We start from the raw sequence: 15,208 nt of genomic DNA, 5'->3' as shown, positions 1-15,208 counted from the left end.
AGGGGGCCCGGTGCTCCCGGAGGTCACAGGTGGTCCCGGGGCTCCCGGGGGTCTTGGAGGTCCTGGAGGTCGCAGGGGGTCCCGGGGGTCCCGGTGCTCCGAGGTCCCAGCGGTCCCGGAGGTTGCAGGGGGTCCCAGGGGTCCCGGGTCCTGGCGCTCCCGGGGGTCCCGGAAGTCGCAGGGGGTCTCGGGGGTCGCAGGGGGTGCCGGGGGTCCCGACAGTCCCAGGTCCTGGGGGTCCCGGCGCTCCCGGGGGTCCCCGAGATTGCAGGTGGTCCCGGGGGTCCCGGAGGTCCCGGGTGGTCCCGGGGATCCCAGAGGTCCCGGTGGTCGCAGGGGTCCCGGGGGTCCCGGTGCTCCCAAGTCCCAGCGGTCCCGGAGGTCGCAGGAGGTCCCGGCGCTCCCGGGGGTCCCGGAGGTCGCAGGGGGTTCCGGGGGTCGTAGGCGGTCCCGGGGGTCCCGACAGTCCCAGGCCCCAGGGGTCCCGGGGGTCTCGGCGGCCGCGGGGGTCCCGGGGATCCCGGGGGTCGCAGGAGGTCCCAGGGGTCTCAGGGGTCCCGGCGCTCCCGGGGATCCCGGGGGCCGTAGGAGGTCCCGGGGGTCCCGACAGTCCCAGGTCCTGGGGGTCCCGGCGCTCCCGGAGGTCGCAGGGGTCCCGGGTGGTCCCGGGGGTCGTAGGGGTTCCCAGGGGTCTCGGGGGTCCCGGCGCTCCCGGGGATCCCGGGGGCCGTAGGAGGTCCCGGGGGTCCCGACAGTCCCAGGTCCTGGGGGTCCCGGCGCTCCCGGAGGTCGCAGGGGTCCCGGGTGGTCCCGGGGGTCCCGGCGCTCCCGGGGGTCGCGGGGGTCGCAGCGCTCCCGGCTCCCGGCGGTCCCGGCGGCGGCCGCCAGAGGGCGCTGTGGCGGCGGCGGCGGCGGCGGCGGCGCGGCCGTCGTTGCCATGGCGACGGATGGAGGAGCCCCCCCCCCCCCCCCCCGCCCGGTTGCCATGGCGGCGGCGGGAGGGGACGGGGCGGGTGGGGGGCCGGTCCCGCCCGCGGGGGGGGGGGGGTGAGGGGGGCGGCGGCGCATGCGCGGGCGGCCCGTCCGGTCCCGGCCCGGTCCCGGTCCCGCAGAGCCCGGCTCGGTGCTGACGGAGCCAGAGCGGCGGCCGGAGCGACCCGCCGGCCCGAGCGCGGTGAGTGCGGCCCCGGGCGCCGCGGCCCTGCGCGGTGATGGCGGGGGGGGGGGGGGGACGACGGCGGAGCCCCGGGGGGGGGAGCGGGGCGGGCTGCGCGTCCCCCCGGGCCGCGGCACGCCGGGAGCTGTAGTCCGCGGCACCGGCGGGGCGGCCTGGCACCGCCGCGCACCGGACCCGCCGGGGCGCCGACATGCAGCACGGCCGGGGCAGGTGAGCGCCGGGGCGGCCGCCGCCGGGCCGGGCATTACCGGGGCCTCCCGGGGCCGAGCATCACCGGGGCCGGCATTACCGGGGCCTCCCGGGGCCGGGCTTTACCGGGGCCGGCATTATAGGGGCTGCCGGGGCCGGGCATCACCGGGACTGGCATTACGGGGCCTCCCGGGGCTGAGTATTATCGGGGCCCGGCATTACCGGGGCCTCCCGGGGCCGAGCATCACCGGGGCTGAGTATTACCGGGGCCTCCCGGGGCCGGGCTTTACCGGGGCCGGCATTATAGGGGCTGCCGGGGCCGGGCATCACCGGGACTGGCATTACGGGGGCTCCCGGGGCTGAGTATTATCGGGGCCCGGCATTACCGGGGCCTCCCGGGGCCGAGCATCACCGGGTTCGGGCATTACCGGGGCCTCCCGGGGCTGGGCTTTACCGGGGCCAGCATTACGGGGGCTCCCGGGGCCGAGCATCACCGGGGCCAGCATTACGGGGGCTCCCGGGGCCGAGCATCACCGGGGCCGGGCATTACGGGAGCTCCCGGGGCCGAGCATCACCGGGGCTGAGTATTATCGGGGCCTCCCGGGGCCGAGCATCACCGGGGCCGGCATTACGGGAGCTCCCGGGGCCGAGCATCACCGGGGCTGGGCATTACGGGAGCTCCCGGGGCCGAGCATCACCGGGGCTGAGTATTATCGGGGCCTCCCGGGGCCGAGCATCACCGGGGCCGGCATTACGGGAGCTCCCGGGGCCGAGCATCACCGGGGGGGTCGGTGCTGGTTGCCGCCCGGTGCCACGGTGCCGGCACGGTGTGATGCTCGGGGGGTTTCTCCCGGGGACGGCGGGGGCGGGGGGGGCTGGGGGGGGCGGCACTGCGGCGCAGGGCTCGGCCGCAGCGCCGGGGCCTGGCGGGGGGGGCCGTGGGAACGCGCCCAAGCGCGACGCACCGGCTGGCTGCTGCCGCCGGCCTGGCCCGCGGCCGGGGGGGCTGAGCCGCGCCGGGCGGCCCGGAGCGGGATGTCACCGGCACCCTCCTCGCAAAACGCCAGCCAGCAGATTTTTCCCCGCGCTGGCAAACGCTCCTGCTTTTCCGCAAGGCTGCTTTAAAAAACACCCAATTTGAATCATCAAAAGGCGCTCGGCGTTCATATTCCGGAGGATATTGTGCAGGGTGATTATCCTGGAGTAGGAGACTCCGGGAATACGGGCACTAAACGAAAGCCGTGGGAAGCGCCGCCAAAGTCAGCAGCGCTCTGCACATGCTCCTGCAGATGCTATTTAAAGTTATTTAGGTTAGTCGCGAGCGGAGCTGCCGGAGGAGCCGGGCCGCCGCGCTCCGTGCCCGCTGTCCCGGGTGGGCTTTCGCAGCGCTCCGTCCGGGATCGCCTGCCCGCGCGCTGCCGAGTCCCGGGGCTCCACTCGCAGCCCGTCCGTCTTGCTCGTCTTGGGGCCGCGCTCTGCTAAATAGGTGGGAAACCGGGAAAACCATGAGCAGGGGATGGAGAAGACGGGGAAGAGCCGGGATGCCGGGAGGTGCCCGGTGTCACCGCCTCGGAGAGGAGATGACCCCCGGGGATGCCGGCCGGAGGTGCGCGAGGATGCTCCCGCGCTCCGCTCACTGCAGAGCCCCCGGCGTGCTGGGAGTCTCCGCACGCCGCTTTTCCGATGTCCTCACGGCCGCAGGGGCCGGCGGGAGAGGCAGAGCTCCGAGGAGGCCCTGGGTCTCCTGGGTTAGCCAAAACCGGTGTTGGAGAGGACGATGCCACGCGAGGCCGGTGGGAACGGAGGGATGAGCGGCCGCTCTCACACTCGTGCTGATCCTGCCTTTCCCGGTGGAAGCGCGTCCCGGAGCCGCTCGGATGCTGCGGCCTCGACCCAGCCCTGGAGGAGGACCCGGAGGAGCCCTTCGCGAGGCTGCCCGCACCCGCGCAGGACCTGCCGGAGCATCCCTGGCTGCGGGACAGGGGCTCCTGCCAAGCCGGGATGAATCAGCCGGGCTCCGCGCCGCGCTCAGCCCCCGGCTCGCCCGTCTGCCTCTCCCGCCTTCGTTTATTTGTCACTTGAAAAGCCACAAGGATGCGGCCCCGAAATAGAAGCTGCCAGTCGCCGCGGGCGAGAACTGCTCCGAGCAGGTGGTGCCGCAGACGGCGGGCGGCCGGCCCAGCCCCGTGCACCGTCCCCGGGGGCCAGCGGCTCCCGCGGCGTCCGTGCGAGCCCACGGCATCCATGCAAGCCCACGGCATCCATGCAAGCCCGCCAGAGCCCCTTGGCCCATCCGGCACCGTCGTCCTTTGCCGGCTGCCCGGCCGTTCGGTGCCCTTGCTGCCCCTCTTGCCCTGGAGAACCTCTCCCGTGATGGAGGCGAGAAGCCAGCGATCGGCTTTGGCAGCGATCGGCGCTTTTATTGCTGAATAAACAGGCCCAGCGCTGCGGCTGATCCAATTCTCCCGCTTTGCTTGGACTTTAGACCACCCTAGCCGAAACCCCGCGGTGCTGCAGGCGCGGGGCGCCAGGGCCTGCGGCGGCTTCGTCCCCTGCGGCGGGTCGGGGACCTGCCCGGGACCCCCTCCGCGCGCCCCGGGCGAGGGGGTCAGCACGGCACGGCGTCCCCGTGCATAAACACTCGTCCCAGCGTTTTGTTTGCAGTCGGTCGCTGATTAACCCGCATTCAGCAATTCGACAATTAAAATGCAGTGGTAAGCTCGATTTTCCCTCTGCCCCGTAAGCACGTCTGGTCGGGAACGGGGAAGCTCGTCTGGACCGTTTCAGGGAAAGGGCACGGAGCGAGCGGGCTCGGGAATACCTCCTTTTCCAAGGGTTTGCCAGGATTTTGAGCTAAATCATTTTTCCACAAGAAAAACAGCCCGGCTAAAGGCGCATTGCTCAGCGCGGGTGCATTCGCCGCGGGGCCGCGGTGGCGGGGAGCATCCTGCGCCAAGGCCGGGCCTCCGCTCCCCTGTCATTAGACGCCGGGCGTGTTTGCCGCAGCCTCGGAGGTGCTTTGAAGCCGCGCTGGGGCCGGCGTGGTGCTTCGGAGGGTGGAAACGAGCTCTGCAGCGTCTCGCGCGGCTCTGAGCACCGTCAGGGCTTGCAGGCACCCGGCGCCGGCGCGGCCCGAATCGGCTCCGCTGCTGCCCGTTCACATGCTCCGAGCAAAGCTCTTGGCTGCTTTTTTATGCAGGGAAAAACCCGTGCTTGCAGCACGGCGCGCGGGTCTTTGGCCATGCCGCGGCTTTCACCGTGCAGCGCCGACCCCGCGCACCTGTGTCGAGCCAGGACCCTCGGGCGGCTGACGGTCCCCGAGCACCGGGGCGGAGGGGCGGTTTTGCGGCTCCGTGCTGGCTCGTCCCTGGTCCCGGCGTCGTGCCGAGCGGCGCGGCGGGAAACGCACGTAGGTGCGAGGGCACCTCCCGCCCCGTCGCTGCCGGCGTGCACGGGGCTGCGGCAGCGGGAGAGGAAAAACACCCCTCGCAGACGGTTTGCAGCCAGAAACTGCGGGTGTTTCCGCTCGGACTTGAGCAGCGCTGCGCCAAACTGGTGCCAGGGTTGGAGACCGCGTGCAGCCGGGGCGCTGCGGGGTTTGGAGGTGCCGGGGCCGCGCTGCAGCCCGGGCGCTGCGGGGTTTGCAGGCCAGCGGGTTGGGACGGGGAAGCCCCGGTGTCCGGCCCGGCTCTGCCTCGTGCACCTGCCCCCGGCTATTTCGGGAAAGGACATGGCGGGGCGCGGGGGGGCTGCTGGCTGCCCGCTGGCTCCTCGTCGCCGGAGGGGGGTCGGGAGAGGGGGCGCGGGCCCCGCTGCGGTGCGGCACTGCCGAGCACCGTGCAAGGCCTGTGCCCGGCCTGCGTGCCGTGCCGTGCCGTGCCGTGCCGTGCCGTGCCGCGCCGCAGTGCGCGCCGCGCCGTGCATGACTCAGCTCCCCGGGCAGCGCCGCTGCTTGCACCGGCGGTCGCCGCAGATGCAATAGGTAGCTTTAACTCTCGCCGGCCTCTCGTGCCGTCTGCAGGGCTGCGACCCCCCCGGGGCGCCGGCCCCCCCACCGCGAGCGGCCCCGGGGGCTGCCGCGCTGCAGGTGCCCCCCGTCCAGCTGCTCCCGCAGCTAAAAATACCCGGCGGGCTCGCTGCTGCATGCGAGCGATGCGGCGGGGCCGGGGGGGCGGCGTGCAGCGCTCCCCCCGCGCGCAGCTGGCCCCCGAGCCCCGCCGTCTCCCGCCCGCCAGGAAGAGTGGAAGAGGATTAGAGCCGGGAAAGTGCTGCGCGGCCCCGCGGGGTGCCCGGTGCAGCCGGGGGGGCCCGGGGGAGCAGGGGCAGCGGGGACGGGGACGTGCAGCTTTTGCACCGTGCCGGGCTCTGCAGCAACGCGCCTGGCCGGTGCTGCAGGGCTCCTCGCCGCGGTGTTTGCAAGGGGGCCGGGGGGGGGGCCACGGGCTCAGGCCTCGGGCCGGGACCGGGGCCGGACTCGTCCCCTGTCTCCATCCGGGAGGAGGCTCCTCGGCAGATGTTGTCCCTCTAAGCCTCTCCCCGGCGGACCCCAATCCCGGCCCCGGCGGATTAGGCAGCGATCGAGGGCAGAAGTGGGGGGGCTGCAAGCTGCTTAGCGCCCGCCCGCGTGCCCCCTCCCCCCGGCGCGGGGACCCACGCGGAGGCCCCGAAGCCCCGGTGATGCTCGGGGGTCCGGTGCTGCCCCCCATCCTGCCCCGGTGCCCAGGAGCGTGTTTGGGGGGGGCTTCACAGCCGGGCTCCCTGGTCGGGGAGCTGGGGGGGGTCGTGCATCGATGTGGGGCTGCATCCTGCCCCCAGGACTTGCCGGGGGGCCGCCGGGGTGCTGCTCCCGGGCCCCCCCGCCCCATCCCCATGCCCCCCTCCGCCACGGCTCCATCCCTTGGGGCACGACGGGGGTGATGGCGTGGGGCGGGCGGGGGGGCTTTGTGACCCGGCGGTGACACGGGGTGCCGGGGGGGCAGTGCCGGGGCGGGCGGCCCCCCCGTGCCCGCGGCAGCCCGGCGCCACGGCCCGTCTCTCCGGCAGCTGGGGCATGGCCGTCAATGTGTACTCCACGTCGGTGACCAGCGAGAACCTGAGCCGCCACGACATGCTGGCCTGGGTCAACGACTCCCTGCAGCTCAACTACACCAAGATCGAGCAGCTCTGCTCAGGTGGGTGCCGGGGGGGGTCGGGGGGGGGCCGGGGGTGCCCAGCGCTGCGCGAGCCGCCGTGTCCTCCCGCCCCGCAGGTGCTGCCTACTGCCAGTTCATGGACATGCTGTTCCCGGGCTGCGTCCACCTGCGCAAGGTGAAGTTCCAGGCCAAGCTGGAGCACGAGTACATCCACAACTTCAAGGTGCTGCAGGCCGCCTTCAAGAAGATGGGGGTGGACAAGGTGGGTGCCGCGGCGCGGGGCGGGGGGGGGGTGCCGGGGGGGCGCGGGGAGCAGCCCGCGAGCCCGTCCCCACGTGCCCGCAGATCATCGCGGTGGAGCGGCTGGTGAAAGGCAAGTTCCAGGACAACTTCGAGTTCATCCAGTGGTTCAAGAAGTTCTTCGACGCCAACTACGACGGGAAGGAGTACAACCCGCTGCTGGCGCGGCAGGGCCAGGACGTCGCGCCCCCCCCAAACCCAGGTGATCAGATCTTCAACAAACCCAAGAAACCCATTGGCACTGCAGGTAATGTCCGGCTCGCTCCGGAGAGCGCTGCCCCCCGCCCTCCCGCCGGCCGCCTGCGCCCCACGCTGCTCTCGCGGCTCTCCGACGTCCCCCCCCGTCCCCCCCCGGCTGCCTGCGCCCAGCTGGGCGGCAGCCCCGGGCCCCCGCTGCCGCTGCCGCTTTGCCCCCCGCCCCGGCAGCGCCCGCTTGCTCTGTGCATCCCCGGGGAAAAGCCCGGCGTCCCGCCTGCCGCGATGCTGGCGGGGCTGGGGGGCTTGGGGGGGGGGCGATGCACCCGGGGAAGCTGAGGCAGGGAGGGGCGGCTTGGGCAGCACCCCGGCTCGGCCGCCCAGCGCTCCGCCTGCTCCCCGCTGCTCCCACCCCGCGCCCCGGCTCGGGGGGTCCCGGGCAGGAGCGGCCCCCCGGCCCGCCTTGACCCCCGCCCGTCTCGGCGGCGCCAAGTCCCCCAGAGGACCTCGCCGACGGGCCCCAAGAGCACGCCGAACCCGGCCCGCCTCAGCAACGTCCCCAGCAACGTCCTGCGGAAAAACTCCCCGGCCGCCCGCAACGGCGGCCCCGACGCCGACGCGCAGATCCTGGAGCTCAACCAGCAGGTAGGGTGGGCGCGGGGGGCTGGGGGGGCCGCGGGGGGCCGGCCCGCCGCCAGCACCCGTGCGACCCGGCTCGCCCGCAGCTGCTGGACCTGAAGCTGACGGTGGACGGGCTGGAGAAGGAGCGGGACTTCTACTTCAGCAAGCTGCGGGACATCGAGCTGATCTGCCAGGAGCACGAGCACGAGAACAGCCCCATCATCACGGGCATCGTCAGCGTCCTCTACGCCACGGAGGTGAGCGCCGGCGCGGGGGGACCGGGGGCGGCGGCGGGCCGGGCACCGTGCTGCGGGCGCCCACAGCTCGCCGTGCCGCCCCGCAGGAGGGCTTCGCCCCGCCGGAGGACGACGAGCTGGAGGAGCAGCAGCCGGAGGACCAGGACGAGTACTAGCCGCGGCGCCGAGCCGCCCCGCGCCGCGCCCCCGCCATAGACATTGGAGGTTTTGAGTTTGTCCGCCTCGCCCCGCACTCTCACGCGTCCTCACCGCCTGCCCCGCCGGCCGCCCCGCGGGAAGCCGTAATAAATATATATACTGCAGAGAGGAGAGCGCGGCTGTAAATACGCCAGCGGCCGGGGGGGGCTCTGGCCCTGGCCCTCGCCACGTTCCCCCCCACCCCCCCGTATTTATTTCGGTCGTCTTCCTCGCGCCGCGCCCCGAGGCCGTGGGGATGGGCTGGATGGGCTCCGGAAAGGGACGCGGGGGTCCGGTTTCCTCGAGGGAATAGTGCAAAACTCCCAGCGTGGCCGGAGCAGCAGCCGTGCACCCGCTGGGGTGGCAGTGGGGGGGCCGGGGGGGCCGCCACAGCCCCCGCCGGCCCCGGGAAGAGCGTCCCGGAGGGGAGCGGGCTGCCCGTGCCGGGGGCCGGCGGCTGCCCCGTCCCCCTGCCGCCGCCCTCGGCCGCTGCTGGTCCGACGAGGATGGCACGCAGCGCCCGCCTTGGCCACCTCCCCGTCTGCATCGCTTGTCTGGTCAGTCCCACCGGTTGCAAAGCCTGCATCTGTGTTCAAGTTTTATTTAAAATAAACTCGTGTGGTAAAAGGTGGTTGTGCCCGTGTCTGCCCTGACTCCTGCTGCCGGCACACGGCCCAGGCCAGCGCGAAGCACCCGGGGGCCCGGGGACGGCAGATGCCCGGGAGCGGTGCTGGGGACGTGGGAGCGGTGCTGGGACGTGGGACATGCTCGCCGGGCTGCTCCCAGGGACGGAGCCCGCTGCAGCCTGGGGGAGCTGAGCCTTGGCCCCAGCCGCGGCCCTGGAGGGGCCGGGGACCCCGCGGGTTGGGAGCCGGCTGCGGGGGCGGCCCCGCGGCGCCCCGAGGGTCTGCGAGTCGCTGCCCGCAGGGCCGGAGGGTCCCAGCGCGGCCGGGGCCACCGCGGGGCTGGGGGAGGGCTGGGGCTGGGGCGGCCATGGGGGGAGAGGGGTGGGTGGCTGTGCTCACACGTGTGTGTGTGTGAGTGTGTGTGTGTGTGTGTGTGCACGCATGTGCACGCGTGTGTGCATGCATTTGAGCACATGTGTGAGTGCATCCGTGTGCACATATGTGGGCACACACCTGCGTGTGCGTGTGCATGTGAATCCACGTGTGCATGTGTGAGTGCACGTGGGTGTGCATCTGTGTACGCACATGTGTTCATCTGTGCATGCAGCTGCGTGTGCTTGTGCATCTGTGTGTGTGTGTGTGTGCATGTGTTTGCCCATCCGTGTGTGCAACTGTGAGGGCGCATGTGTGTGCATGCGTGTGTGCATGTGGGTCCCCATCCGCATGTGCACAACTGCACACGTGTGCGTGTGTGTATGTGTGTGTGAGTGCATGTGTGCATGCATCCATTTGTGAGTGCATGTGCGTCCATGCGTGTGAGTGCATCCGTGTGTGCAGGTGTGAGCACGTGTGCGTGTGCACCCCCGTGTCCCTGTGCACCCGCGCGGCGATGCCCGTAGGCGCGTGCGAGGCCCCAGGGCAGAGCCGGGGGCTCCCGGGGCGCTGCCGCGGGGGCCGGGGCGGAGGCGGGGGCGGGGCGTGGAGCAGGCGGGGCGTGTCTATGCAGATGAGGGCGCGCGGCACGCCGGGACACGGGCGCGGGGGACGGGGCGGAGCCGGGGGCGGGGCGTGGAGCGGGCGGGGCGTGTCTATGCAGACGAGGGCGCGCGGCACGCCGGGACACGGGCGCGGCGGCGGCGGGGCGGCGGGCGCGGGCGGCGGCGCGCGGCGGGGGCGCGGGCGGGGCCTGGGGCGGTGTCGGGGCGTCGGGGGCGGGCGCGGCGGGGGCTGTTCGGGGCGTGCGTGCGGTGCGCGTGCGGTGCGGGGCGGTGTGGGTGTGTCGGGGCGGGGTAGGTCGGGGTCGGGGGCATACTTACCTGGCAGGGGAGACACCATGATCAGGCAGGTGGTTTTCCCAGGGCGAGGCTCGTCCCTTGCACTCCGGGCGTGCTGACCCCTGCGATTTCCCCAAATGCGGGAAACTCGACTGCATAATTTGTGGTAGTGGGGGACTGCGTTCGCGCTCTCCCCTGGCTTGGGCGGTTCAAAGGCAGATGTGCTTCTCTACTTTGGTGCTGCGGCTTGTCCGCACCGCTGCTCCCATATCCCTAGTGTCTCTCCCATGGTCCCCAGCGCTGCTTCCCTTATCTGTGCCACTGCTCCATGCGATGCTGGGGACACGGCAGCGGTGCTGGGGACACGCCGTGGGACCGCGGTCGGGGGGAGCAGGGCGCATCTCCGAGGCCAGATCCCGGCGCAGGCAGCACCGCAGCCGCGTTGCCGCTCGGGCCCGTTCGCGTGGGATTTTCCCCCCCGGGCTGCGCCCTCGCGGGCAGCGGAGCCGCGTCGGGTCCCGCCGCGCTCAGAGCGGCCCCTCTGCGGCGGCTGCTCCCGGGGCCGGGCAGCGGCACCCTGCTCCCTCCGCAGCCCGGTCCCACGGCGTGTCCCCAGCACCGCTCCCGTGTCCCCAGCACCGCTCCCGTGTCCCCAGCATCGCTGATATGTCCCCAGTGCTGCTCCCATGTCCCCAGCATCGCTGATATGTCCCCAGGGCTACTCCCATGGCCCCAGCTTCATCGCTCCCCGGCATGTCCCCAGCGCTGCTCCCATGTCCCCAGCACCGCTCCCATGTCCCCAGCATCACACGGAGCAGTGGTGGGGACATGGGAGCAATGTTGGGGACATGGGAGCAGTGCTGGGGACATGATGGGGAGCAACGAAGCTGGGGACATCGGAGCAGCGCCGGGGACATGGGAGCGATGCTGGGGATATAGGCACAGTAATGGGGACATACAGTAGCACCAGAGTGGAGATGCACATCTGCCTTTGAACCAGCCCAAGCCAGGGGAGAGCGCGAACGCAGTCCCCCACTACCACAAATTATGCAGTCGAGTTTCCCGCATTTGGGGAAATCGCAGGGGTCAGCACGCCCGGAGTGCAAGGGACGAGCCTCGCCCTGGGAAAACCACCTGCCTGATCATGGTGTCTCCCCTGCCAGGTAAGTATGCCCCCGCCCCCGACCCACCCCGCCCCGACACACCCACCCCGCCCCGCACCGCACGCACACCGCACGCACGCCCCGAACAGCCCCCGCCGCGCCCGCCCCCGACGCCCCGACGCCGCCCCAGGCCCCGCCCGCGCCCCCGCCGCGCGCCGCCGCCCGCGCCCGCCGCCCCGCCGCCGCCGCGCCCGTGTCCCGGCGTGCCGCGCGCCCTCGTCTGCATAGACACGCCCCGCCCGCTCCACGCCCCGCCCCCGGCTCCGCCCCGTCCCCCGCGCCCGTGTCCCGGCGTGCCGCGCGCCCTCATCTGCATAGACACGCCCCGCCTGCTCCACGCCCCGCCCCCGCCTCGGCCCCGTCCCCCGCACCCGTGTCCCGGCGTGCCGCGCGCCCTCATCTGCATAGACACGCCCCGCCCGCTCCACGCCCCGCCCCGGCTCGGCCCCCCCGCGGAGGGGGGCGGCAGCGGGTCTCCCACCGGCCCCGCAGGTGCCAACAGCCGCCCGGGCCGCGACGGGCCCCGCGCTGGGGGCGGCGGCTGCTGCTCTCCCGCCCGGCCCCGGTCGCGGCGCGGGCGCAGGGAGCTCTCCCGGCCCGGGGCCGGCGCGGGAGGTGCGAGACCCGGGTGAGCCCGGACCCTCGGCCCAGCCCCGCGCTACGTGTCCCGCCAGCGGGTCCCCGGGAGGCTCCGCGTCCCTTGGGGGTCCCACAGGACGCACCCGGGGCTCCACACCGCGTACCGCGCCGGGCCCCGCGCTGTGCCGCGAGGGGCTGCGGGCGCCGGGGTCGGAGCCGACGCTCACGGCTCGCCGTGCCCCCCCGCAGCAGGGCTTCGCCCCCCCGGGGACGACGGGCTCGAGGAGCGGCGATCCGTGAGTCCGGGCTGGCTGCTCCCGACCACCCTCTTCTCCTCCACGTGCCGGGAGACGGAGCCCGCGACGAGCTGCTGCGGGAGCTCTGCGGGGCCGGGGGGGGGGGGGGCGGTGCCCCGCGGCTGCCCGGCTCCTGCTCGTCGCCCTCTGCGAGGGTGGGGGGGACGCTGGCTTTCTCCAGGCCTCGGCACCGCTCCCGATCCCCAGGCCCTTTCGGGGGTGGTCGAGCGCGGCCCTGCTGTCAAGGACGCTACGGAGCTGCCGCTGCCTGGAGGCAGCCGCTCAGCAGAGCTGGTGCAAACCCGGCTCCGCAGGAGCAGCTGGGCGTGCTGCAGCCGCAGGCCGCGCTGGGGCACGGGAGGCCCCTTCGCCCCCGGTCGAAGGCCCCCGCGGTGCTGCGGGCTGCAGAGACGGGAGCCCCCCCGCCGCCTGCGCCCCGGTGCCTCGCGCCCCGCACGGAGCAGGTCCCGGCTTGGAGCAAGGGCTGCGCCGGGCGGCGGGACCTGGGACGCGGAGCTGCTCCCGCTGCGGGGCAGGGCGAGCTGCTGGCTCGGGAATCGCCTCCTCCTCCTCCTCCTCCTCCTCCTCCTCCTCCTCGTCAGGACCGCGGGAGGCAGCGGCGGGACCGATGGGACGAGGACGCGTCCGTCAGCAGAAACCGCCGCAGCGAGGACAAGGAGAGACGCGGCCTGCCCGGGGACGGCGGTGGGACCCGGTGAGGAGCAGGAGACCCCAGGGCTGAGTAGTGCTGCTGGTCCGAACCAGCGCGAGGGGCGGAGAGCTTCCACGGGAAAGTTGTAATTGCCCGGGGCGGCTTTGTGCGGGGCCCCCTCGGAGGCACCCGGCTCGAGCTGTAATTACGGCACGCGCACCATTAACATTGATTTATTTAATTCGCTTCGATCTGGCTCCAAGACATCCAGGGTGAAGAGGACCAACGGGACGCTCCTGGATCCACGCTGGTGATTTCTCTCTCTCTCTCTCTCTCTCTCGATGAAAGTCGACAAGATCCGATCAAAACGTGCGGCCCGGGACTTGTTTCTCTAGCTGACGTAATCGCCATTGAGTTATCGCTGCAAACCACAGGCCTCGTCTCTTCTGTTAACAACTCATCCAACTGGCTGGCTGGTGTCGTTTCACCTTGATTCAGTCCAAGGGCGTCCCGCACTTGGTCGCTGGTCCCCAGGGGAGGGAGGTCGTCCCGAACGACTCCTTTCGGGCCGCGACGCTCGCTCGCGGGGCGAGTGCATCCCCGGCCCCGAGGCGTCCTCGGTCCGTGGCGAGGGACCGGGGAGGGCAACGGAGAGGCTGCGACGCGACGGGCGCCTGCGCCGTAAGCAGGGTTACGTCGTGGCCGCGAAGCGGTCGCGCGCCGCTATAGCCGCGGGAGCGTGCCGAGCTCGGGGCTGCAGCAGAGCAGGCGCGCAGGGCAGCGTACGCCGTCCCTCGTCCCTCCCGGGACAGCCGGGCTGGGTCCCATCCCGCCTCCTCCGCACGCTCCCGCGTCCCCCCCACGACCCCCGCGGTGGGGTGCCGGTCACCGGCCGTCCCCGTCTGTGAGCCGTGGCGGGTGTGGACAGGGGGGTTTGCAGAGCGACGAGACCGCAACGTCACACGAAACAGGGCCACGGAGAAGCAGAACCCCCGTGGGTCGGGTGGCCTTGGTGTCCGAAAAGCGGATTCGTTGCCCGGTGTGCAATAAGCCAATAATCACACACTCAGGAGAGACATTTGCTTATTTATTTCAGAGTTGCGCAAGCCTGGGTGCTGGGTGGTTTCCCACAAATCGAGCACCCCCCCACTTTTCAAGTAGCATTTATACACACAAATTGCCAGATTTGCGACTTTCCCTTTTACACTGATTGGTTAGTGATTGCTCCATTCCCCGGGTCCCAGCCCTGCTTCTCAAGGTCCTGATCAGTTAACACTGCCCCAGCGGGGTCAGTAGCTGTTATCTCCCAAGGCCCTGACGAAGAGGACATAATCCAGACCCCTTAATTAACACTGATTCAGCAGTGAGAGGAGGCTTTGCTCCCCAAGGTCCTGGCGCCCAAGCAGGCCTTATTTCTCAGCCTTGGCATCCTCCCTTCCGGAGAGTGGGGCACAGGACTGCAGACTGCTTGTAACTCCCTCATCTTTCCAGCCTGCACCAGCTCTGGGGCCCTTTCTCACCGAACTAGGAGCGCGGCCTAAGGCTTCAGCAAATTTAGCTACTCCTGCTAAGCAAATTCTATCTAAGACAGAAGTTATCCAAATCTACCTGCTTCAGACATTCTTCCCGAGCTTCTCAGGGTTGCACTGTAACAGCACCAGCGACATGTTCTAACTGTTTATGATCCGAGTTACCGCCCCGGGACACCGGCTGGGCCCAGCAGCCACCCTGGAGCCGCCGGGACACGGGCGCGGGGGGCGGGGCCGAGCCGGGGGCGGGGCGTGGAGCGGGCGGGGCGTGTCTATGCAGATGAGGGCGCGCGGCACGCCGGGACACGGGCGCGGGGGGCGGGGCGGAGCCGGGGGCGGGGCGTGGAGCGGGCGGGGCGTGTCTATGCAGACGAGGGCGCGCGGCACGCCGGGACACGGGCGCCGGGGGCGGGGCGTGGAGCGGGCGGGGCGTGTCTATGCAGACGAGGGCGCGCGGCACGCCGGGACACGGGCGCGGCGGCGGCGGGGCGGCGGGCGCGGGCGGCGGCGCGCGGCGGGGGCGCGGGCGGGGCCTGGGGCGGTGTCGGGGCGTCGGGGGCGGGCGCGGCGGGGGCTGTTCGGGGCGTGCGTGCGGTGCGCGTGCGGTGCGGGGCGGTGTGGGTGTGTCGGGGCGGGGTGGGTCGGGGTCGGGGGCATACTTACCTGACAGGGGAGACACCATGATCAGGCAGGTGGTTTTCCCAGGGCGAGGCTCGTCCCCTGCACTCCGGGCGTGCTGACCCCTGCGATTTCCCCAAATGCGGGAAACTCGACTGCATAATTTGTGGTAGTGGGGGACTGCGTTCGCGCTCTGCCCTGGCTTGGGCGGTTCAAAGGCAGATGTGCTTCTCTACTTTGGTGCTGCGGCTTGTCCGCACCGCTGCTCCCATATCCCTAGTGTCTCTCCCATGGTCCCCAGCGCTGCTTCCCTTATCTGTGCCACTGCTCCATGCGATGCTGGGGACACGGCAGCGGTGCTGGGGACACGCCGTGGGACCGCGGTCGGGGGGAGCAGGGCGCATCTCCGAGGCCAGATCCCGG

General features: G+C 72.1%; 3 protein-coding genes and 3 non-coding genes across 10 annotated transcripts in view; 4 read left to right on the top strand and 2 right to left on the bottom strand.

Annotated features, from left to right (window-relative positions):
• The window catches only part of HADHB (hydroxyacyl-CoA dehydrogenase trifunctional multienzyme complex subunit beta), a 644,785-nt gene that overhangs the window by 582,110 nt on the left and 47,467 nt on the right, over positions 1 to 15,208 (bottom strand). The window lies entirely within an intron of this gene.
• On the top strand, positions 1,036 to 8,679 carry MAPRE3 (microtubule associated protein RP/EB family member 3). 5 transcript variants are annotated; one of them, XM_064508173.1, is made up of 7 exons: positions 1,036 to 1,174; positions 6,410 to 6,537; positions 6,615 to 6,760; positions 6,844 to 7,045; positions 7,487 to 7,638; positions 7,719 to 7,871; positions 7,958 to 8,679. In XM_064508173.1, exons 2-7 carry the CDS (start codon positions 6,417 to 6,419, stop codon positions 8,024 to 8,026), a joined length of 843 nt encoding a protein of 280 aa, XP_064364243.1. In that variant the 5' UTR covers positions 1,036 to 1,174; positions 6,410 to 6,416; the 3' UTR covers positions 8,027 to 8,679. The 5 variants fall into 5 exon arrangements, with proteins under 5 accessions (XP_064364243.1, XP_064364245.1, XP_064364241.1 ...); XM_064508175.1 differs by lacking the exon at positions 1,036 to 1,174 and adding an exon at positions 1,280 to 1,387 and having other exon boundaries at positions 6,844 to 7,000; XM_064508171.1 differs by lacking the exon at positions 1,036 to 1,174 and adding an exon at positions 1,280 to 1,387.
• On the top strand, positions 9,983 to 10,146 carry LOC135328047 (U1 spliceosomal RNA). The gene has a single exon (XR_010388773.1). It is a non-coding gene; the product is annotated as a U1 spliceosomal RNA (small nuclear RNA).
• Positions 10,956 to 11,119, bottom strand: LOC135328045 (U1 spliceosomal RNA). The gene has a single exon (XR_010388771.1). It is a non-coding gene; the product is annotated as a U1 spliceosomal RNA (small nuclear RNA).
• LOC135327737 (transcription initiation factor TFIID subunit 4-like) lies at positions 11,093 to 13,712 on the top strand. The gene is made up of 3 exons (XM_064508085.1): positions 11,093 to 11,111; positions 11,745 to 12,701; positions 12,902 to 13,712. The coding sequence occupies exons 1-3, from the start codon at positions 11,093 to 11,095 to the stop codon at positions 13,129 to 13,131; spliced, it is 1,206 nt and encodes a 401-aa protein (XP_064364155.1). The 3' UTR covers positions 13,132 to 13,712.
• On the top strand, positions 14,823 to 14,986 carry LOC135328049 (U1 spliceosomal RNA). Its single transcript, XR_010388775.1, has one exon. It is a non-coding gene; the product is annotated as a U1 spliceosomal RNA (small nuclear RNA).

Source organism: Dromaius novaehollandiae, chromosome 3, assembly GCF_036370855.1.
Source record: "Dromaius novaehollandiae isolate bDroNov1 chromosome 3, bDroNov1.hap1, whole genome shotgun sequence".
In the NCBI taxonomy this organism is placed as follows: Eukaryota; Metazoa; Chordata; class Aves; order Casuariiformes; family Dromaiidae; genus Dromaius; species Dromaius novaehollandiae.
The sequence above is the reverse complement of the archived record's forward strand: the minus strand, read 5'-3'. Positions and strand labels throughout refer to the sequence as shown.

Excerpts from the sequence above, each read along its gene's own strand:
- MAPRE3 (XM_064508171.1), top strand. The coding sequence starts at position 1,368 with ATGCAGCACGGCCGGGGCAG. Across the intron at positions 7,046-7,486 it reads GAAACCCATTGGCACTGCAG|TCCCCCAGAGGACCTCGCCG; the intron begins GTAATGTCCGGC and ends GGCGGCGCCAAG. Across the intron at positions 7,872-7,957 it reads GCGTCCTCTACGCCACGGAG|GAGGGCTTCGCCCCGCCGGA; the intron begins GTGAGCGCCGGC and ends GCCGCCCCGCAG.
- LOC135327737 (XM_064508085.1), top strand. Across the intron at positions 12,702-12,901 it reads GGGGACGGCGGTGGGACCCG|ACATCCAGGGTGAAGAGGAC; the intron begins GTGAGGAGCAGG and ends TCTGGCTCCAAG.